General features: G+C 37.1%; 1 protein-coding gene across 3 annotated transcripts in view; it reads right to left on the minus strand.

Moving 5' to 3' along the window:
* LOC100718035 (liver carboxylesterase-like) overlaps positions 1-24,324 on the minus strand; it is a 47,841-nt gene that overhangs the window by 16,485 nt on the left and 7,032 nt on the right. For 2 of the 3 annotated variants that reach the window (XM_063247332.1, XM_063247334.1), the window contains 7 exons: positions 22,358-22,511; positions 19,459-19,563; positions 18,539-18,643; positions 8,488-8,526; positions 5,033-5,173; positions 3,617-3,697; positions 3,224-3,371 (listed from right to left, as the gene is read on the minus strand). In XM_063247332.1, coding sequence (XP_063103402.1) covers positions 3,224-3,371; positions 3,617-3,697; positions 5,033-5,173; positions 8,488-8,526; positions 18,539-18,643; positions 19,459-19,563; positions 22,358-22,511 — 773 coding nt within the window. The remainder of the gene's footprint in view (positions 1-3,223; positions 3,372-3,616; positions 3,698-5,032; positions 5,174-8,487; positions 8,527-18,538; positions 18,644-19,458; positions 19,564-22,357; positions 22,512-24,324) is intronic. The other variant, XM_063247333.1, reaches the window with a different exon arrangement.

A 24,324-nucleotide genomic window follows, 5' to 3' on the forward strand; every position in this document is an offset into this window, starting at 1 on the left:
TATAGCCAATTCTATTGAAGACAACAAGAGACAACACAGTAACCATGGTAGAACTCTTTTTACAGTGGTTTTCTATGTCTTTTTCATTTCATGTGTTTCTAGGAATATGTTTTGTTTTGTCCTGTTTTATGGTGTTTCTCCTTCTAACATAGAAAGGATAGAAACACATGTTAAGACTCATTCATGCGTAGAACCTATCAGCAGTTTATGAGAACTGATTTTATGACACATGACAAAGTGAAAAAATACTTTGAAGAAAAAAACACACTACAGTACCCCATGCTGATCCTGGAGTGTCATGATGTGAAATCCAGCAATAATATTATTCTTTGCTCAGAGTGATTTTAGGCTACTTTGATTTGTTTAATCTCAACATAAATGAGGATATGGATAACTGCATGTATGTTTAAGTATATAGGATTGATAACCATATTGCTAAGTTTTTGTTGGATGGTTGAAAAGAACTGGTTGCAGTCTTGCTGTTTGAATACTCAATTTAGATGTTCCACCTTTGTATCTTGAACAACTATTTTTAAGAGGACAATATGAAATCATCAACTAGTGATTTCTTACTGTTTATTTTTTCTTTGAAAGTATGTATTATTTCTACCCATTTTACATTTTGTTTAGTCTTTTTTAAATAAAATTAAAAAAAATAATACACAAAAATCATAGAGGAAAACTACATTGCAGTGTCCTGGGCAAATGACTTTTTGATTTAACTCCAAAAGTAGAAGTAATATAAGTAGAAAAGAAATTAATGGGATTATCTCAAACTAAAAAGTTGCTTCAAAGGAAGAAAAAAATTAACTGCATACAGTGAACACTTAAGATTGTGAAAACTTACGCAATCCATACATGTAAGCGTTTATTGAACAAATTGTACAAGAAGTTCAAAAATCACAATGCAAGAAAAGAAACCAAGAAAAAAAAACTCAATTAAAAAATGAGCAAAGGGTGCTAAGGGTTTAGCTCAGCGGCATAAGCACCTGCCTTGCAAGCAGGCAGTTGTGAGTTTGATCCCTGGTACCGAAAAAAAAAGAGCCAACATCCTGAGCTGATATTGCTTAATGTAAGACCCACAAATAGAAAAAAATATTTTTAAAAAGAGTAGTACCACGAGTAATTGGGAAAATGTAAGGAAAATTGCAATGAGATATTATCTCACTCTAGGCAGAATGGCTTTTATCAAAAAATTTTTAAAAAGAAACAAGTGCTGGCAAGGATGTGGAAAAAGACAATACTTTTACAACGTGTTGCAGAGGCAAAATGATTCAGAGGTTTTTCAGATAACTAACCATAGAATTACCGTATGACCCAATAATCCTACGGCTGGGTATCTAGTCAAAGTATTCAACATGAGTTTAGTGATGTAATGTCTGTACCCCATTTTCACTGCCACACTATTCAAGGAGGTTGGGTCTCAAAATCAACCTGTGTCTCTCAACAGAAAAGTGGGCAACACCAATGCAGTATGACAACAACTCGGCTTACAAAGAGAAGCTCTGTCAATTGTGACATGAAAGAAACAGAACAACACTGTAAGTAAAATAAGTCAGAGAAAGATATTTCATATTAACATATATATGAATCTAAAACAAAACTCTCAAAACTAGAGGGAATAGCAGTTCTGATGTAGATTGATATGAATGATAGAATGAGATGATGTTGAAAAGACACTAAATCTCTGATAGGTGGAAGTTTGTTTCTATTTCAGTTCAACTGCATATTTTTAATATTGACTGTTCCACAATTACATTTCTGAGAAACAAAGGTGAAAGCTTGCCATTATAATGAATATCCAGTAGTTAAAGAGCCTGATGCGTTCACAGCTTGATTTAATTATTCTAACTGATATTCAGACATTATGCATTATAATAACATTATATATATAATAATATATAAATTATGCTATAAATTTATACCTTATACTTTTAAAATATATAATTTGCAAATGTAAAAATTCCAAAATTATATATATATATATATATATATATATATATATATATATATATACATATTCTCTGCTGATTTTCCTTTTTCTCAAAATGTCTTATTGTATTGTATTCATGCAACTGCTAGAAGAAGTTAGTAAGGAATTGAAATTTCAAAAAAGTAAACAGTGAAGAAAAATATTAGGATGAGTTTTTAGAATATTTATAAGGTCCAGAATGGTAGGTGCTGAAGGATAAGATAAAGAAAGTTTTACTGACTTGAGAGTTTGATAACAAGACACGGAAGTCATAGAAGAGTTCTCTGAGACCTCCTAAAGAGAATTTCCTGAAGTAAGCTTCTGCCTAAGTGAGCTCATCTACCCATAAACACTCTCCAATCATACATTCTTAGAACAATGTTAGAAGGTGATGTGATACACCTCAGCTGGTCCTCAGCTTGGCCACACTGGCACACACCAGCACAGATAGTGAAAATCATCACTGCCCTCATCTATTGCCCTCTGCTTTTGGTAGTCTTTCTCCTGGCCAACCTCTCTGATGCAATAAGTAACTTCTATATTTCTTCCACATCTAACTGTTAAATTAACAGGAATCCAGCTTTGACTCTGAGAATATTTCAGTCCCATACTCCAGTATTTGACTTTTAGTCCAGCATACCACACTAGCTTCCAGAAAGTAGACCGTGTAACAGATATTGCTGGTGCCTCACTGATAACTGACTCTGGGCAGATTGGCTTAGATCCTACTGTCAGCATTGGTAGTGTATATGCCCCATATTTTGTATGACCACTTAAATCACGGCCCATGTCCCCTGGAGATCAAATCACATACAGTTAACAACTACTTAGAAGAGCCTTCAACCTATGGAATGTGGGCACTGTTCGATGAATGGCCAGCTCCTTGCTGCACAGACAGCACAACCCTGATACATGTCTTTTTCTTTGTTCTGACAGCTCTCTAGTTCTGGTTTGCAAAACAGGGAAATTCTTGGTTGGCCACAATTTTTATCTTCCATCTCTTCCTTGGGTCATTTTCTCATGCCTCCCTACTGATATTTACTAGGATTACTTCACAAACTAACAATTTATATTTAGACCCTTTTCTCAATTCTCTCTTGACAGAAACAAAATGAAACAGAGCCCTCTTTGCAGGTCATGAAGAATCAGTCTTTCAGTCTTGATTCCCAAAACTTTATCATCTGTCTAAAGAGGAGCCAGGCAGCTCAGAGACCAGAGCTGGTGTATGAGTGTCTTTTTGCCATGACTCACCTCTGTGGCCACGGGCCACAATCACAGATGGCACACCAAACATCAAATCTCCCATTAAGTCCAGGAACAGTTCTCTCTTTTTCACAAGGTCATCTGTCTTTCCTAAATACTTCTCAGTGGCCACTGCTGTCAGTTCCTCAGGAACATTCTGAAATGCATCAAGAAAGTGACAACCCACATCTAATAAGTATTTCAGATTTTCCAGTCAGTCAGCCACATTGTTTTGATGGTGAAAATCTTGAGCCCTGTGCAAATTCTCCCTGAGTAGTAAAATGGGGAAGACAGAAAAATGGACACAAACTCAGAATTCAGGCCATTGAATGGCTGTGTAACTTTGTGCAAGCCCACAATCCTTCTCTGTTGTTTTATTGCCATGATTCCCACACAGCTTACAGCAAAGGGATACAACTTCCACAGGAGCGATGTGGCCGTCTTCTGGTCCAGCTTGCCTTCAGGGACTGGATTTCCCAACACCTGTTAGTAGAATGGTTAAGCCTTTATGAATAATCATGAAATATCAGGAAAACAGCCAAACCAATATAGCATTAAACTTCTGTGTTGGGACCTGATATTCCTGGATCTTTTATGAATTTGAAAGGATCAGTGAAAAAAACAATGCACAGACCTACATGACTGAGGAAAAAAAATCACCTTTGAATTTGGTGTAATGACTGAAACTTTTCTTAACTGAGATTCAGAACTCTCATCTTTTCAAATCTCTGCACTGAGAAACATAATTGACATCCTACCTAACATGACCCAATCACAAAGTACATGCTTGAAAATGCTGTCAATGCTGTGGTAAACACTCTATGAACACGCACCACTTAGAGAGGTAACTTTAGGAAGCTTAAAATTCTTCCTACTCCTCTTCCCTTTGAAACATAAATCTCACTTTTAGTGAGATCTAAGAGCTAATTTTGGAGGAAAATATCTTGATCCTTCCCTGAAATACATAAATATTTGGGGAGATGACTCTTAAAGGTAATATAAAAGTCTGCCTTCCGTGGGTGCCTCACTTGAACCTACACTTCTGATTCATGTGAGGAAAATAAATCTGTTTCTCCTGCAGATGATCATAAGGGAACAAGTCCAGTGACCTGGCCACATGAATGCTCCCATCATATCCAGATACCTTCCAGAGCTCACCCAGCCTTAAAACTTTCCAGCCTTTGGTGTGAGAGATTTATATTCAAGTCATGTTTGCTGTTATTCTTTATTAATCTTCTCTCTATTGCATTCAAGTTACTGAATACAAGGTGTTTGATTGTATTATCTAGTACATAATTTTGCTTATCAATAACAGAGGAATTGCCCTATTCCATTTTAGTAAAAAAAAGGTGTCTTAAATAGAGTGAAGGTCTTGTACCCTTGTGAGGTTTTTCTTTAACCTCACAAGGGTACAAGGACATGATGCTACTCAACTTTTTCAGCACTCTGTGTGTACTTTGGCAGAGATCATATGAGTCCTGCAAGTAATGATTTAGCATAACAAACACATTTCAATGACTTTTGCCAATTAAATATCAGAGAACTCAGGTGGAGATCTAAGGAAACCATAGTACAGCCTCAAAGTAGAAGTTGTTGCTCCTCATGTTCAATCTCCTTGACTCTCCAGCTTCTTCAACTCTGGGATTCCTCAGTTTGTCCAACTACACAATTATATCCTTCATCTGGATATTTTAGTATTGTTTCATGGAAATACAATCAAAATTTGTTTTAGGAACAGTATTTTAAGGTTGCAGCACCCAGGAGTTAACTGAATATGTGGCGGAGGCGCCTCTATCTAAGAAGCCTGTACACACTCACCATGGGAAGGATCCAGCCGAACTCTTGCTTGTTGATTCCTACAATATAGGGGATGGTATTGAAATTCTTTTCAGCCAGAATCTCTTCAGGTGCCTTGGGCAGCAGCACACCATCAACAACAGTGGGCACCACAGGATAATTCTGGGGAGCATAACGCCTTTCATTACTCTGCCTGTGATAACACACATGTTCCTCTCTCTGTCTATTTGAGGGTGTGACCATAACCAACATCTCTCCTGGCAGTGATCAGTAGCCAGAGAAACCCAGGGGTACATCTATGAGACACCAAGGGGAGAAATTTGAGGAGTTAGTGGTGGTGATGTGATGCTGGTGAGAGAGGAGAAGGGGAATTATCACCCAAATTAAAATATCTATTATAATATTCATGAAGTCAATCCTGGTGTCTTTATAATATTTATGTATATAAAATTACAATGAGTGCTGAATTAGGAACACTGGATAATTTTCCAAAGGTGATTCCACAGTTCCTGGGGGCCTCTGCCATATTATTATCACTTTTGTTTTGCCTTTAGGTACTTATTTAAAGTTTTATTATACAACACAAACTTGTTACAGAGAATTAGTTGCATGTAAAATTCATTTATGATAATACAATACCTGGAAGGTGCAAAATTTTCGTGACTCTCTGTAATATAATTTTAAATTTTTGCACTTCTGCTCATAGAAATGCCATCTACTACACTTTTCATAAATTTGCCACTCATAAATACACTGATTTAGTTACTTTACCATCTTGGTTACAGCTGTATCACATACTATTGATATTACTTTACTACTTTCCTTCACAGAGAGGTAGGAAAATCTCTTCTGATTTTGGACTGACAGTATTATTGATTCATTAAAATAGAAATCATGAGGAACAGTCTCACAAGCAAGGCTGAATGAAGTAGAACTATTTGTTGTCTTTCCTCCATAAAGCAATCCGTCTACTATGCTTAGGAACAGTGGATAGCAATTCAACCCTGTTTGAAAACCACCTTATACAGCAAAATCACTGGTAAAGAAATATTGCATAAAATAGTGCACTTAAGAGATAACAAAAAAGACATCTCTTTGCATGAGAGCTGGAGCTGTAAGACAAATTTTATTCTTTAACCTCACAAGGGTACAAGGACACAATGCTACTCAACTTTTTCAGCACTCTGTGTGTACTTTGGCAGAGATCATATGAGTCCTGCAAGTAATGATTTAGCATAACAAACACATTTCAAAAATCAAAGACTTCAAGATTAAAGACTCCCAGATTGTTTAGGATCATTGCTATAGATCTATTAATCTATAAAGCTGAAACTTTTAAGCCTATCACTCAAGCTGCCTAAATGCACCTTGGTTCTCTATTTCAGAGCAAGAAACATAATGACAAGGGCCAAATCCTACTGCAAGTATGTCATACAGAGCAGGTTCTGGTTGCAACTACTGGTACAGCAGAAAGCCTGTTTACTTCAGTAGGGGCTGCTCTGGAAACAGCAAGATGAATGGCTCATCTGAAAGATGATTTATAACAGGGTCATGGGAGCACATATTTGCCAGGCACAGGATGAGGTAGAATTGAAATCTATGGTCAAGCAAAGAAAAAATGGAGGGATAGCACAAAAGTGGAAAATTCCTGAGCAAAGAGACAAGGAGTCACTGTGCAGAGCTAAATTCAGAAATGTAAAGGAGCAGTGACCTTAGGAAAATGCCCCAGAGCAGGGACAAGTAATATTGTCAGGTTGTAGAGCGTGTGTTCTGCTTAATATCTGGCACATCCTTGAATCTCATATATGCTTTGAAGTCTTAAACAAAGAAAAAAATGTCAATTTGTCTAGTAAACAAGATCAGACTTTTAAGGAGGGACATGATATGCCCTCATTTAGATTTATAAGTCTAGACGTATGGCATCATTCATAGTAAAATGTGGAGAAAAATAAGAAGCAGTGAATAGCAAAAGTGTAGAAGACAAGCAATGAAAGATTCAGTGGGGAAAGCAACCATGGGAGACCCCTGCAATTAGCAAACATGAAAGCAATAGTAATGAACATTTGTCTGCACAGTGGAAAATGGTGGCTGCCTGAAACCCATATGCTTGAGTCCCAAAACTCAGGAACATCTTTATTTCTTCACACTGCACATCCTGTTCATCAGCAAGTCATGTCATTTCTTCCTTCAGATACATCCAGACTCCATGCCCATGTCCCCTGTCCACTGTTCCACTCCTAATATAATCAAGCAACATCCCTTGATTGGCCTGCTGAAGCACATTTTCCCCCTCCCCAGTCTGTTGTCTATGTACCTGTCCTGACTCTTCCCTGCTATTTAGTGCAAACTAGACTCAGAGTCTGTTGTAAATCTAAGATATATCACTGTGCTGCTCAGAGCCATCTGGGCAGCATCCATCTGGTGCTGAATCACTAACCATGTCCTTTCAATGATCTGCCCACCCCACCCCCTATGACCTCCCGAGTCTGCACAGTCTACATCCTCCTGCACAACACACAGGCCTGCTGCGTATTACAGCTGCTGTTAGCTCTACTTACAATATTGTATCTTCAGGTTTCCTGAGAGCTGGTTTATTTCCTACCCAACAGCTGGACTTCTTCAGGGGATTATAAAATCTCCTGAAAGTCTCATGTTTGTAACTGGGACCTGGTCCAGTAGAAAGAAGTTATCCCAGGTAATTTGAAAGGCTGTGTCCCCATCTTGTATGCACTTTTGTCTTTCTGCTTCCTGGCTACAATGTGTTGAACAAGTCATCACTGACTCTTCTGCTATGCCATTTCTGCTTGTAATCAGTTTCTAACAGACTGAACCAACTGGAATTGCAAAGATAAATAAACCTGTCCTACTTTAAACTTCAGGTGCCAAGTATTTTGTTCCAGTGACAGGAAAGTTGATGAATACACATACTCAGTCTATCCCTGACAGTGATATTTACATTCACACCAAGTCCCCATTGCACACGTTCTCTTTCTCCTTTAAGAGCTGCAGAGGATGGGCAAATGGGTCTGAAATGCTAGGAGGAGAGTTGCAGTCAGACCTTATTTCTTTGCATAGCAAATTAGCCCTATGCCCTCCCAGGAGATTGGGCTCATTGAATGATCCTGTGCTACTTATCCAGTTACTTCTTCCCCCTCATAATAGAAAACTATGATCAATTCTCTTTCCCAGGAGGTTTCCAAAGCAAAAAAATGATAATGAAAAAAAGGTACATAAGCTCAGAATACACACATTTGTTTCTGACCAGGAGCACAGGAATGAGACTCAGGATATTAGCCCATTTCAGTCCCTTCTCTGATCTTACGGTCTGTGTTACTATGGCAAGTCATAGCCCTAGGAGGGATTCAGCACCATGTCCATAAGAAGTAACTATCATTCCAAAAAGCAGGGGTTTATTTCATAATGAATTGGAGGTGTAAAGAATCAAAACCCATAATCAAGAAAACGAACATTCTTACCTCCCTGGGGTCTCCAGGTAAATCCACAGTAAAAAATTTCTGTGAAGACAAAGGGAAAACAGCATGAGAATATTTCAATAAGACCCAGCTCATTCTGCTTGTGCCCCAGAGCAATCCAGCTTTTCCTCCTGCTCTATCTTTTGTTAGGCCCAGAGAAAAAGGTCACTACACAGACTGATATGCACAACCATAAGGAGGCAAGTAGGACAGGGAGAGGCAGGCACCTGCAATAGGAGTTAAACCAAAATCAGCATCACTGGAGCTCTTGGGAGAACATCTTCTGGTGCCTCTACTCATCTTTCATCTAAATGATCACCCTGGTAACATCATCCCAATTTGTCTCTTGAACAATGTGGAAATGAGTTGCCTGTAGTGATGGAACTATGACAGCTTCACTAGTTCATATGTTAAGGGGTGCAGTGGAGTGGCCAGACATGGCATTCACATCATTCCTCACTTGCTTCCCTATTCCTTTCCTACTTTGTGATTTCAAGTGTCCATATTTAATCTTGGTGTTACCATCCCCAAAGTTAGAGACTAGTGCCAGTATGGATACCTGTCAGGATCAGTCCAACTGACTGTACACCAAAATTAACACTGTAATCTTACAGAAGATCTCTAAACAGAGAGAAGTCTAGACTGTTCTTTTTTCACATCTACAGGGGATAAATATGTTTCAGTGAGAAACCAACAGAGAAGAGTAGAAACTGAGTGATTAACAATACCTTAGATCCATCCAAAAGAAACAAAACCATGTGTTTGTGAAGTGTTCAGTTACCGGAAGATACTACTACACCCCTAAATACTTTGCTTTTCAAATCACTTTGAAAGGGGATTTCTCATTATACCATAGGAAACCCTAACTCACAAAATCACTGAATCTCATTTCAACTTGTACTTTGCTTTTTTGCAAGGTTGCATGAGTACTGAAGTTGCCTACATGAGCTAACAGGTCTAACCCAGATATGGAACCAAAACAACTGAAGATGCTTCCATTATATGTGATAATCCACCACAATTCAGAGATGTGTGTGTACTGCGGGCAGTGGTAAGCAGGGAAGCACTTCCACAATAACTCATAAAGAGGCTCTCTGGATTTTCTCAAAATGAGCAAGTATCCCTGCATAAGATTAATCCTCTTGAGCCACATGTAGATTGACTGAAATGTTCTCCTCTTTCAGATGTTATAAAATAGTGATTATTTAATTTCTTGAATATCTTGGTTAAACTACTTCAAACAATGAACACAGATCTAACCATTAGGACCACATTAGAGCCAATCTATAAATACACTAGAAAAACATTGCTTTATAGGCTCCCTCTTAAGTTACAGAAGTATCTTTCATGGTTGAGATCTAAATAGAAGATGTAGAAGCTCAGATATCTCATGAAACCACAATTTAATTTCCTCATAAGGGGAGTGGTTTCCCTGTGATGACACAGAATGACCATGATCTTCCATCAATGTACAAATGTCACTTTTCTTGAGAAGCGTCACTGCTGGTTACATTGAAAGTGTCCCCTCTCAGCACTCCTATACCATTTAACTCACACACTATATGGTTTAGTTTCTCCTTGAATAGTTCTATGTGAAGAGATATATAGTCAGTTCATAACTGCTATTTCATAAGAGAATGGGAAAAATGAAATTCCCAGTTTGATTAGTATGCTATGCAGTTCGCCTCCCCTGACAGCACCCTATCATAGAGTTAGCATGAAGACATGTATGGGTTGCTCAGTACAAATAAGTTGAATGAATATATGAATATATCAGTGACAAACAGCAGATAAGTGACAGGTATGTAATTTCTTTGGGAATACAGAGTTAAAGAGTGTAGAAATATCTTCCCTAGTGCTATGGATTCTGTGGAGATGTCCCTTGAAAGACTCATGAATTTATAGTTTGGGCTTTTTCAAGTGACTCAATCTAGAGTATGTGATTGATTCATGGTATAATGCTAGGAATAAGGACACTAGGATTAAGGGTGGGTGATTACTAAATCATTCCACTGATTTCATTATTATCACCCTAATCCTAATAACATAAATACAAGACTAGAGACCAAAAGAGAGTCCTCTTGCTTTGATACCTTCTGCCTGCCATGAACTGTTTCTCCTCCACAATACTCGTGTGCTATCCCTCCCTGCCATGGAGCTAGCCAACTATGGACTGAAGCTTCTATGATCTAAGTAAACTGTGAGCTAAGTAAAGATTTTCTGATTTAATTTTGGGTATTGGCTATTTTGTTTCAGTATCAAGGGAAAATAACTGTTACCTGGTAATATGTTGATATTGACAGAGTGCACATAAACAAAGGAAACGTTATGTGTAGAAGTATTTGATTGATGAAACTATAAATTGATTGAATGGATACAAATATGGATAGAAAAAAATGTGGATATTTTGTTGGTAGACAAGTAATGAATAAATTCAGGCTATTCTGATTTAGTCAGTTGTCAGGAAATGTAGGAAACATCCGCCTACCTATTCCGGCTCGGAGAACTGTGGAGTTTCCACCAAGCAGGCAGGCGCACACTATCCCCGGAGCCCAGCCTATTTGAGACTCCTGCACCGTCTGGGTGCAGAAGAAGGGATGGGCGGATCTGAGGCGGCTATATCCACCTCACCGTGTGTCCGGAGGACTGTGGCTATCTCAGCAAGCAGGCCAGCATCACCAGTTCCAGAAGCCCCACGGCCCGTGGTAAGTGCCCAGTGCACTCTGCCCCAAGCCCAGACTGTTCGGGACCATCCAGGCTTCCAGGTGCAGTGAAGTGGATAAGTGGGTTTGAGGCATCTCCATCCGCCTCCCCATTCTGGCTGGCTTGGAGAACTGTGGAGCTTCCAGCAAGCGGGTGGGCGCACAGTGTCCCTTGAGCCCAGCTTATCTGGAACTATGAAGTTCAAAACAGGCAGAAGAGAGCCATTGGTTCTAGAGGCCCAGTGGCTTGGGGAAACTGGGTACCAGAGTCCCAGGAGCTGTGAACATAGAAGTGGATTTCCAACAGATCCTGAGGAAGCTTTCAAATAACAGTTGAAACACAGAAATATAGGAAAATGACAAAACGAAAGACCAAATTGCAACCTCAAACCTCCAGCCCATCTCAAGAAACCCTAGGAGCTGTGTATATAGAAGAAAATATATGCCGTTCACTTCAAATATCGGAAATAATAGCTACTAAAATTAACAAGCAACTTCAGGAAGCTTTAAAGAAATTCAAACTCGAAATAATCTCCCAGGTAAATGAAGAAATGATAAAAGAAATGAAAGAGATTCTGAATATATCTAAAGAAAACACAGTTAAAAAATTGGAGGAACTATTCAAGGAGAAACTAAACCATATAGTGTGTGAGTTAAATGGTATAGGAGTGCTATCTAAACAAAAAGATAGAATCCCTAGATGAGCAATATAAGAAACAAACAGAATACATAAAGCAGATGCACAGAGATATACAGGAAATAAAAAACTCCACTGAAAGCTGTATAAACCGCCACAATGAAAGTGAAGATAGAATTTCAGACCTTGAAGATAAAATTGCAGCTAGTGAACAGGAAAGGAAAGATCTTTCAAAAATAACAAGGAATCAGGAAATAACAATTCAACAACTGCAAGAAGATGCAAAGAAAAATGATATAAGATTGATAGAGATTAATGAAAAAGAAGGGGACAACATAAAGAATGTCAAGAGGATATTTAGAGAAGTAAAAGCTGAAAATTTCCCAAGCATGAGATCAGAAACCGACATCAGGATCAGTGAAGCCTATAGAACTCCAAATAGTCATAACCAAAATAAACTACACCCAGACATATAATAATCACCATCCCAGAAATCCAACACAAGAATAGATTATTAAAAGCTGTCAGAGAGAAAAGACAGATCATCTATAGAGGAAGACCTATCAGAATCACAGCAGACTTCTCAGCACAAACAATAAAGTCAAGAAGAGCATGGAGTATTCCAGATCCTAAAGCAAAATGATTTGCAACCTAGACTGATATACCCTGCAAAACTATCATTCAAAATTGATGGTGAAATAGGATACTTCCATGACAAAGAACAGCTGAAGAACTTCATGAACACCAAGCCAACCCTGCAAAAAATATTGAGAGACAGTTTAGATACACAAAGGAAAAAACCACTAAGCAAAGCAGATAATTAAACAGAACAGAAAGATAAAGATGCAACAGCAGAGGGATAACATGTCAACAATAAACCAGCATATAACAGTTATAACCATTAATGTAAATAGTCTCAATGCACCAATCCAAAGAAACAGACTAGCAGAATGGATCAAGAAACAACATCCAATCATATGCTGTTTACAGGAACCCATCTAACCCAGAAAGATATTCACAGACTGAAAGTCAAAGGATGGAAAAAAATACATCATGCAGCAAGAATCCAAAAAAAAAAAAAAAAAAAAAAAAAAAAGCAGGAGTAGCCATTCTGTTTGCAGACAACATGAACTTTAAACCAACAATGATCAGAAAGGACAAAGAAGGTCATTACATACTCGTAAGGGGAAAACTCCAAGAGGAAGAGATAACTATCTTAAATATACATGCACCAAACTTCAGAGCACCCAGTTACATAAAACAACTATTAACAGAAATGAAAACTCAAATTAGTAACACAATTGTAACAGGAGACCTTAATATGCCATTTACACCAAGGGACAGATCAACCAGACAGAAAATGATCAAATAAATAACAGAACTGAATCACACCTGTGAACAAATGGACTTGATAGACATATACAGAATGTTCCACCCAACAACATCAGAATACACATTCTTCTTAGCAGCACATGGGTCATTCTCTAAAATAGACCATATATTAGCTCACAGAAAATATTTAAACAAATGCAAAAGAGTTGAAATCATCCCTTGCATGTTACCAGATCATAGCGCTCTGAAATTAAAAATTAATGGTAAAAGATACTGCAAAATTCCCACAAACACATAGAAAATGAATAACACACTCTAGTAATCAGTGGATCACAGAAGAAATTAAACAATACCTACAAGAAAATGAAAATGCAGATACAACTTACAAGCATCTGTGCGATGCAATGAAAGCCATCCTCAGAGGAAAATTGATTGCACTGAGTTCCCACATCAGGAAAACAGAACGAATAAAATAAATAACCTGATGGTACACCTCAAACAGCTAGAAAAAGATGATCAAGTCAAGCCCAAAGCCAAAAGAAGAGAGGGAATTATAAAAATCAGAGCAGAAATCAATGCAATAGAGACTATGAAAACAATCCAAAGAATCAATGAATCAAAGAGTTGGTTCTTTGAAAGAATAAATAAAATCGATAAGCCCCTAGCCAACTTTGTTTTAAAAAAGGGAAGAAAAAGCTCAAATTAATGCAATAAGAAATGAAAAAGGTGAAATCACTACAGACTTTACAGAAATACAGATCATCAATACCTATTTTGAAAACCTCTACTCTCAAAGGTTTGATAACACAGAAAAAATAGACAGATTCTTAGAAATATATGAAGTACCAAAGCTAGATCAAGAGGATGTAAAACTGCTGAATAACCCAATCTCTGTTAATGAAATTGAAAATGTAATTAAGTCCTTACCTACAAAGAAGAGCCCAGGCCCAGATGGATTCACTGCAGAATTCTACAAGAAATACAAAGAAGACCTAATGCCAACACTCCTCAAACTCTTCAATGAAATTGAAAGGGAAGCAATCCTTCCTAAGTCATTCCTGGAAGCAAATATTACTCTAGTACCAAACCTGAGAAAGACCCAACTAAAAAAGAGAACTATAGACCGATCTCCCTAGTGAATACAAATGCAAAAATCCTCAATAAAATATTGGCAAATAGGATGCAGCAAATCATCAAGAAGATTATACACCATGACCAAGTGGGATTCATCTCAGGAATGCAGGGATGGTTCACCATACGTAAATCAATCAATGTAATCCACCATATTAATAAAGCCAAGAGAAAGAATCACCTGATCATTTCTATAGATGTAGAAAAAGCCTTCAATAAGGTCCAACATTCATTCATGATAAGAACTTTACAGAAAATTGGAATAGATGGTCTTTACCTCAATATAATAGAAGCCATTTATGACAAACCAACAGCCAGCATCATACTAAATGGCCAAAAATTGAAAGCCTTTAGTTTAAAATCAGGCACAAGACAAAGATGTCCTTTATCACCACTCCTATTTAATATAGTATTGGAAGTACTAGCCAGAGCAATTAGACAAGAGAGAGAAATAAAAGGGGTAAAGACAGGAAAAGAGAAGTTAAATTATCATTGTTTGCAGATGATGTGATACTCTACATAGAAGACCCCCTAAACTCGATTAAAAGACTCTTAGATATAATAAATAAATTCAGTAATGTAGCTGGACACAAAATCAATACTTAGAAACCAATAGCATTCCTATACACTAACAACAAAATCACAGAGAGAGAAATAAGAGAAACCACACTCTTCACACTAGCAAGCAAAAAAATGAAATATTTAGGAATTACTCTTATGAAAGAAGTGAAAGACCTATACAGGGAAAATTATAATGCAGTGAAAAAAGAAATTGAAGATGATCTCAGCAAATGGAAAGACAGCCCTTACTCATGGATAGGAAGAACAAACAATGCTAAAATGGCCATTCTCCCAAAACTGTTATACAGATTCAATGTCATCCCAATAAAAATATCATCAACATACCTTATAGATCTAGAGAAACCACTCCTAAAATTCATCTGGAATCAGAAGAGACCTAGAATAGCAAAGGCCATTCTAAGCAGCAAAGGCAAGGCAGGAGGCATCACAATCCCTGTCCTAAAGTTATACTACAATGCAACAGTAGTAAAATCAACCTGGTACTGGAATCAAAACAGAGACGAAGATCAATGGAATAGTTTAGAAGATACAACTACAACTACAAACACACTCAACCACCTTATTTTTGATAAAGGAGCCAAGCAGGTTCACTGGAAGAACGACAGTCTCTTTAATAAATGTGCTGGAAAAACTGGCTCTCCATTTGCCGAAAACTAAAGCTAGACCCATGCCTATCACCATGTACTAAATTAAAGTCTAAATGGATCAAAGATCTGAATATTAAAACAAAAACACTAAATCTGTTGAAAGACAAGTTGGGTAGAAACCTTAAAGACATAGGGGTAGGTAGAGAATTCATGAACAGGACTCAAACCACAAGGGAAATACTTCCCAGCATCAATAACCGGGACCACCTCTTATTAAAAAGTTTCTGCATGTCAAAAGAAATCTCCATCATAGTGAAAAGAAAACCCACAAACTGGGAAAAGATCTTAGAGAACTCCCCCCCAATCAAGGGACTTTTGTCTAAAACATATAAAGGATTAAAAAAACCTCAGACACCCAAAATTCAAAGATCCAATCCAAAAATGGGCATGTGAGATGAATACACACTTCTCAGATGAAGAAATACAAATTGCAAATAAATACATGAAAAAAATGTTCATCATCATTGATCATTAGAGAAATGCAAATTAAAACCACACTGAGATTCCATCTCACTCCTGAAAGAATGGCCAGGATTAAGAAAACCAAGAACAATAAATGCTGGAGAGGCTGTGGGGAAAAAGGAACTCCCCTACACTGTTGGTGGGAGTGTAGACTGGTACAACCTTTTTTGAGATCAGTCTGGAGATTTCTCAAAAAGCTGGGATTGGAATTCCCATTTGTTCCAGCTATTCCACTTCTAGGCATATTCCCAGAAGAACTGAAAGCATCATACCACAGTGATATATGAGCACCTATGTTTATAGCAGCACAATTTGTAATTGCCAGATCTTGGAAACAACCCAAGTGTCTATCAACTGAGGAATGGATAAAAAGTTGTGGTATTTGTTTACAATGGAGTACTACTCAGCTATAAAGAATGATCACATCAAGATATTTATCAATAAATGGGCGCAGCTTGAGACCATACTCATAAGTGAAATAAATCAATCTCTCATGTGTGAATACTGAATAGTTTCCCTAATGTAAGTAAGGATTCAAATATATAAAAGTATGTGGTAATCATGATTCCCCATTATGTGGCCTTGAAGCCTTATAAAGTTTTCACTTATTAATTGGAATGGCTTTATTCTGGGCTCCTTGATATGGAAATATTTGAAGCTATAGTATATGAAGTTATATTCAAATATTTCAAGGAAAAAGACAGACACTATGGCAACTACTAATAAGTCAGATTATTTGGTGGTGAAGCACTAGGTTGCTGAAACAGTCATGTTTTGACCTGTATTGTTATGTTGTTATGTCCTCTTTTATCTCAATCTCTCCTTTATTCATTAAAAAAATTAGTTATTTTTTATGATTTTTTTAATTAAGGGGAAAAATTAAAAAAATTAGCAGGATGTATTGCAGTAACTTTTTTGATTTCCTATTAACTTGATTTGAAGTCCTGTAATACTCCCACTATCTTGTTTTGACTGATTACACTCTGATCCGTTCTGTATGATAGTATCAAATTTGAGGTATAGGCAACCACTTTGAAGGCAATGTGATTTACTAAGATGCCTATTCTGGTTTGACTATTATCTCCTTTGGAAGTCCTGTAATGTTTACGATGTTTAGGTTTTATTGGTCTTGTTCTCTACTGTTTTGTTCAACTTTATAATACCTAATGAGATAGACAATTCCTTTTAAGGAAGCAAGAGGCATTATGGTAACCATTGTTGATAACCTTGTACTCTGTTTTTACATCATGTACTATTTCTATCCTTGGTTTTGACCGACATCTTTGTTTTGCCATATTTGACTTTATTCTCTTCCAAAAAAATGTAATAAGAACTAAGGAGTAATAAAACCCCAAATGTGTAAATTTTCTTGTAGAAAAGAGAAGGAAAAAGTGCTCTAAAGGATACAACTGCAAGTGTGTTTAGGGGTGTTAAATAGATGAGCATATTAATGTTTTTGGTTGGATCATTTAACACAACTGTTTACAGTCTCACTGTTTGTCCACTTTGTATGCTTTGATACTGTGACTTGAGCAACTATTTCTAAGATGATAATGTGTAATCTACTAACTGGTGATTTCTGGTTTTTTTTTTGTTTGTTTGTTTGTTTGTTTGTTTGTTTTTTTTGTAGTTCTGTATTACTTGTACCCTTACACCGCTTTGTTTTGTTTGGTTTTTCTCTTTTTCCTTTTAAATAAATTTTTTTAAAAACCTAAAAAAAACCCAAAATGTGTAAATTTTGTTTTAAAAATGAGAGGAAAAAAAAACTGCTCCAAAGGATACAACTGCAAGTGTGTTTAGGTGTGTAAGAAAGATGACCATGTTACTAAGTTTTTGTTGGACCAGTGAACAGAACTCTTTGCAGTCTCACTGTTTGAATGTCCACCTTGTATGTTTTAATCCTGTAACTTGAACAACTATTTTAAGATGACAATAAGTAATCTATTAACTAGTGATTTCTTGCTGTTTTTTTTTTAATTCTGTATTACTTCTACCCTTATACTGTTTTGGTTTCTTTTCCTTTAAATAAAAAAAAACTCAAAAAAAAAGAGAAAATGTAGGAAATTGGACTTATAATGTGAGTAGACAAATAAAGGTTATATTATGGTTATAAATAAAAAAGAAAAGTTGTGAAACTTTTCTGAAATAGTACTTAATGTGCCCATGTCCAAAATTTATTATATAGTTATACATAAAAAAGAGAAATTGTGAAACTTTTCTGAAATAATATTAATGTGCCCATGTTCAAAATTTAGTATCCCAGTTCCTTGCAAAAATATAGAGCATCCAATTTTTAAAATACATATGAAAAAATAAATGTCAAAATTTTATATTAGAAAGAGCTACAGATGGTGATGAAAGTTTTCATTAAATTATTACTGGATGTTTTCAACATTTTTGGTACTTCATAAAAAAAAGTGAAACATCCAGTTTTGAAAGGTAGCCTAACAGTGCTGCTGAAAATGAGAAACCATCCCACATGGCTTAACAAGAACAAGAGAACAGCTAAGGAGACACAGTGCTGTGTCAGTACAAGGTACCACTAGAATAGAGGCACCTACCAAGTTCTTTGTGACCTCCAAGAGTTCATCCTCTGTCTTCTGCCGCAGGCAGTGAACCATGACGGCTGAGGAAGTGGTTTTACACCCAGCAGCAACTGCAATTTTCTGCAAGGATGACAAGTAGCAACAGAGTTTCAGATCACTGTAGCTTTCTTCCATCAATTTACACAAAACAGTGTTATCACAAACCCAGTGTGTGAATGCATATGGGGATAACATAGCATAATCTACACCAGCAGAGGTGGGGTTTGATTTTGTTCCAGTGTATATCGCTTCTTTCATTAACAGGGCATAATTCAGCTTAACTGAATCATGCCCTGTTAATATTAATATATATATATATATATATATATATATATATATATATATACCTAAGGTCATTTGTTGAAATAGCTATAATTATTACCCCCAGCACCACAAATAAATAATTAATGAATGAGCACCATATTCCCAAAGTTAATCTTAATTAAAGAGGTTCTTAGGCATGGTGGTCATAAGTTTAAATTCAGGATTTCCCTGTCTTGTTTCAAAACCATCTCCTCTAATTCTTTGCTAGTTGATCTCCAGCAAGGTGCTTCACCCCTTTGAACTGTTATTTCTCCTTCACAGGTGATGGGAATCATTGCACTTTTATAAAAAGAGTTGCACAGCTGAATTGCGGAAGTGTGTATCATGTCTCCCACACAGTAATGCCTGTACATATTTTCAGGAGGTATGGATAACATGATTCACCAGAAGATATTATATTAAGTATGAAATATGATTGAAATGTGATCCTTGTAGCTCTTATAGCTCATCCATTCTCATTTCAGTGATCCGATGAGCATCTCAGGGATCCTTTGAGATTTCACAGCAAGGAACAGATTTGTGGATTCCCGGAGAGTAGAGAAAGTACATAGTCATTCCAGGGTGAGTCCTACCTTAGCAAGAGGTTTCATATCCTTACTTAACAGACCAGGAAGAAGGGCCACTCCACTCTCAGAAATGGCCTTGTGGAAGAGGTTCTTGGCCAGGGGAGATAAGACCTGGAAAGGGAGTAGAGAAGAGTTAATTCTCAAAGGATTGAGGTCAGTGGAGCACTTAGTCATTAAGATTAAGGCTCCCTTTATCTATTTGCTGACCTGGCCATTCACCTTAAAATACTGCCACTGAGGAGCTATGGCTGCTCTTCAGATTTCCTGTTTCCCAGGCTCCCTCTATGTGCCATTTCCTCAAAAGAACTCTATTTTTTATTTTATTTTAAAGAGAAACAAAGATAAACAAACAAACAAATACAGTTTCAAAACAGGTTAGTAGGATAGTTACAATAGTTTATAGATTGTATATTGATTTTTCCTAGGAGATATTCACAGTACAGGATATAAGCATGATATCGTTTCTAAAGAATATGAGCCCAAAACATTCTCTTCAGGGAACAAACCAAAGCTAGCTTTGGATCTTACTTAAGTATCTTCTGTATATGTAAATGTTTCTTTCTTTTTCTGATTTTGTCTTTCACCTTTCACCCTTCACCCATCATAGATTTTTTTTTTTGAACAGTGTTTTCCCAATTCACAGTATCAATTGTACATTTCTGACCTGTTTACTTGTTCGGTTTCTCATAGTAGTGAGGCAATACGATTTTTACACAAGTAGGTCTGATTAATTTCATTTATGAGTGTGGTCCCAATTTGCATCTACTTAGCTATATAGGTCTCAAGATTATCCATCTTTAGGAAAGTGCTCTAAAGAATGTAATGGTATATATAGTGTGTAAGATAGATGACCATCTATCTCAATTTCTGTTGGAACATTGAACAGAGGAATTTGTACTATCAATGTTTGAGTGTCTAACAAGTATTTATGCTTTGATTTTGTGACTTTGGCAACTATTTTATGAGATGACAATGAGAAATGTAACAACTAGTGATTTTATGAAGATAATTTTTTAAAATTCAGTATTGCTCTCCCTTCTTTACTGTTTTTCTGTTTTCTTTAATTTTCTTCTGTTTATTTGAAAAAAATACACAATATAACAACCATTGTTAAATTTCTTTCATTCTGTTTTGAAGACCTGAGTTATTAATGTTATTTGACTCAGCTGTTGTTGTTTATTCCTTTTGCTTTTTGTTTCTCTTTTCTGACTTTTATCATTTTTAAATGAAAATTATAAAAAAGATTATCCTTCTTTAATGTAAGATAATCTTAACATGAGGGAACCAGAGATCAGGATAAGTGACAGCACTGCAATTGTGTGGCATGTGCCCTCAACAACAACCATAATGTTAGAAATACATTTGTATTTCCAGAAAAAATTCTGTCCAAGAATTTTGATTAGTTATTATATTCTAGCAAAAATCATCACCGTGAAGGAGCAATGGTTGTTCTTCATGCTAGAGCACTTCATATATAGATACATACATGAATTGTGGAAAATACACTGTTTTAACACATGACTCATGTTGAAGAGTGTGTATACATGGACTACTCATATCCAGTGGAAATGTGGATGATCATTTTCCTGTTGGGCTTTAACTACTGTTTTCCTGTTTCTCTACTGTGAATTTATATACAATGCTTTCTTTTGTATGTTCAAATATGATATGAATATCTTGTATAAAAATACAGAAATAGGGCTGACCCTATGAGTGCCTGATTGTTTACTTCTGATTTACAACATCCTTTGTAACATCAATCAGTGTCCCCCAGTCCCCAGTCCCCATATGAATTAGACATCTCGAGACTCCAGGTTGGATCTGTGTCACAAAACTCCTGCGACATCCTTTCCCCTCCCTCCCCCTACTTTGACCTTCCCACCCTCCTTCTGCTCTCCTATGTAGCCAGGTACAATTTGACCCACACTCCCTAAGAGTGTTGTCCTCCATTGTAGGCACTGTCAGTTTATCAGGACAACTTACAAGAAGCCCCTCCCTGCTCTGAGGGCTGAAGTCATATCCTTGATCTTGCTATGCATAGTTTGTCTCCAAATCTACTTCACAAGAGAAATAAGGTGAGCCTTATTAACTAAAAGCAACTTACCACCACAATATTCCATCCATGTTTATGGCAAAATAGCTTGTAATAGCTAAACCTTGGAAACAAGGGCCCATCAATAGACTAACAGATAAAAAGATGTGTTTCTTTATATCATAGAATGTTACTCAATCACTCTGAAGGCTAAATTTGAGAAATTTCTAGGTAAACAGAGGCACATTCATTGCTCTTAAGTGAAATAAATAGGCCATATGGTTGCATGGTTTCTCTGGAGTGAGAAACTTAATGTGTAAATAAGGGCAAAGTACATTTATAGATAATGTGAAATAGGAAGAAATGATTCAAAAGAAAGTGAAACAAGGAAGGGAGAGGGAAAAAGAAGAAAGAGAAAATAAAAAAAATGATAAGGATAAAATAGAAATAAAACTTCGTGTAAGGAGAGTAAGAGGGGTCGAACAGAGGGGATGGGATTGGGGAAGAAAAGAAGAATGGTGACACATCATAACAGGAACAAATTTCTTAGAACGCATATTACCATTATATTTATCCAAATGTATCAGTAAATTCAATAAAAATCATTAGAAAGACCAGTGGAAACTCAACCAAGTTGAAAGCAAAGTAAGATTATTATTGCCCATTGATGGTGGAGATTCTTTCAGCTCCTGGAAATTAAGCTGAAAAATAGTATAAGGAGCACTGGGCATTGGTTCTTCTCAAGCTGATATGGACACTGAACAAACTCTGCTGATAAAGAGAGGCAAATATGACTAGATAGGCTGCTCTTCGGGAAGATTCATCAGCAATATCCAATCTAGGATTAGATTTGACAAAGGTTAGAAGACTTACAAGAACAGAGACACTTTGAGATCCAGCTGACTCTCCAAAGATGGTCACAGAGTCTGGGTTACCTCCAAAGTTGGCAATGTTGTCCTGTACCCAATGCAGTGCAGCCACCTGGTCCAAGTGACCCCAGTTCCCTCTGCTGTGTTCATCCCCTGTGCTGCAAGAGACAGATAAGGGGGAATAATTAGAACTATCACGGTGGTGCTCTTTGGAATAAAATGACTTGGGGCCCTCATTTAGTATTCCAGAATGAGGTTTGGGTTCCATATGCCTGATACAGATGCCTTTCTCTGCCTCTCATTCCTACAGCTCTGTTCTATGGGGTGATTTTCACATTCTTCTAGCTATGGTAAACTAACCACCTACCATGTATCCAAGGAAGATCTAAGAAGTAGACTGTATCAAGAAACAATACTCATGCAAACATCTAGGTATATTCACTTGTACTAAAGACTACAAACAATTGAAAAGTGAGTATACTTTCAACAATTGAAAGTGACTTGAGGAAAAACAAAACCTGGTAAAGAAAGAAGCAGATATGGTACAGTGCTGTGTCACTTCAGATCTCATCGCTACTGAAAACTTCTCTGTCACATTAGCATTTGGTAAAGATCTAAATAAAATGAGCACATGGGTCTTTGGTTGGGATGTGAGCAAGGAGTAAGTAAGAAATAATTAGATAAACATATTTTATGATGGGGCCAAGAAGATTGGCTGGCATGGTGGATGTAGTGAATCAAAAAGAAAAAGGAAAAGAAAAAGGGTTCTCTCTACCTTCCAGGTCTTTATCCTGAGGAACAGGAAGGAGAGAGCTGCTAGTGGATGTACTGTAGGTGTTTAGGAGGAGAAGAGTCACTTTTGGGTGAGAGGTAGTGAACATTGCAGTATGTAGTAGATATAAAATAGGAGGGATCCTTTAAACACATATGTGAGTGGGAGGAGATATCTAAAGAATCCAACTGCCTTTAGAACACTGGAAGGTGCTACAAAGAGGCAGAAGTGCTCAGGGATAAGTGGAGAATAAGAGGGAGACACAGGGGATGAGGATGGCTCAGGAGTTGCTAGGTGACTGAGAAGTGTGAGCAGCAACTAAGAGGAAACTCTTTGGAGAGTCTATCTGTTTGCTGGTGGTAAGAATAGTTAGGGGTGGAAGATGCTGGGTCACTATTTGTCCCTAGGAGAAGAGCCTGACAGCATGGTTGGTTGCAACACTTTTTGAACACGCATTATATGCACTCCTTCCTGAGACTGCCTCTTGCTTCTTCCAAAGCACATGAATAAAACTTTGTTGCTCTGCTGAGTGCTCACTCTCAAAAATGAGAGAGAATTGTGGAGAAGAGGGTCCTTTCACAACGTTGGTAGATGCTCAGATGTAGCACAGGTGAAATGAGTATTTCAGAGGCAGTATCATGAAGGTTAGGATTTGACCAAGGATGTGAGTTTGACAAGTAGATCCAGAATTCCAGGCAGAAGGAGTTAATCCATGAAAAATCTCAGCAACAAATGAACAAGCATGACCCATCAATGAAAAGTTCAGTGGGATCCAATTACACAATGACTGGCGGCATTATTAAGGAACTTAAGAGTGAATGCTTTGAGAGATGGCATGGCAACAACTGGGACTCAACATTTTTTCTGGGGCAGCTATTATGGTATGCTTTGCATGTGGCTCCACAGCCAATCCAAATATCCTTGTGCTGAAGCCTTGAAATATAATATGCTGTAGCACTGGGGCTGGCGCCATCAGAAAAATATAATATATATCCTATGAGATGTAGTTTCATTCCAAAGAGAATGAGTCACTTAACCCAAGCTGGCCTGCCCTTGAGTGTTCACTTTGGTTGCTTGTCTTCTCCAGTGATATATTCTGATATTCTCTTGTGACACATATACTCTGATGTCACAAAGGTGCTTTCACCAAAGACTAACTAAATGTCCTAATTTTGGAAGGAAATACATTTCTTTCTTTA

The sequence above is a fragment of the Cavia porcellus genome, unplaced genomic scaffold (assembly GCF_034190915.1).
Source record: "Cavia porcellus strain 051 isolate PalLab524CR breed Dunkin Hartley unplaced genomic scaffold, mCavPor4.1 scaffold_4, whole genome shotgun sequence".
NCBI classification, from domain to species: Eukaryota; Metazoa; Chordata; class Mammalia; order Rodentia; family Caviidae; genus Cavia; species Cavia porcellus.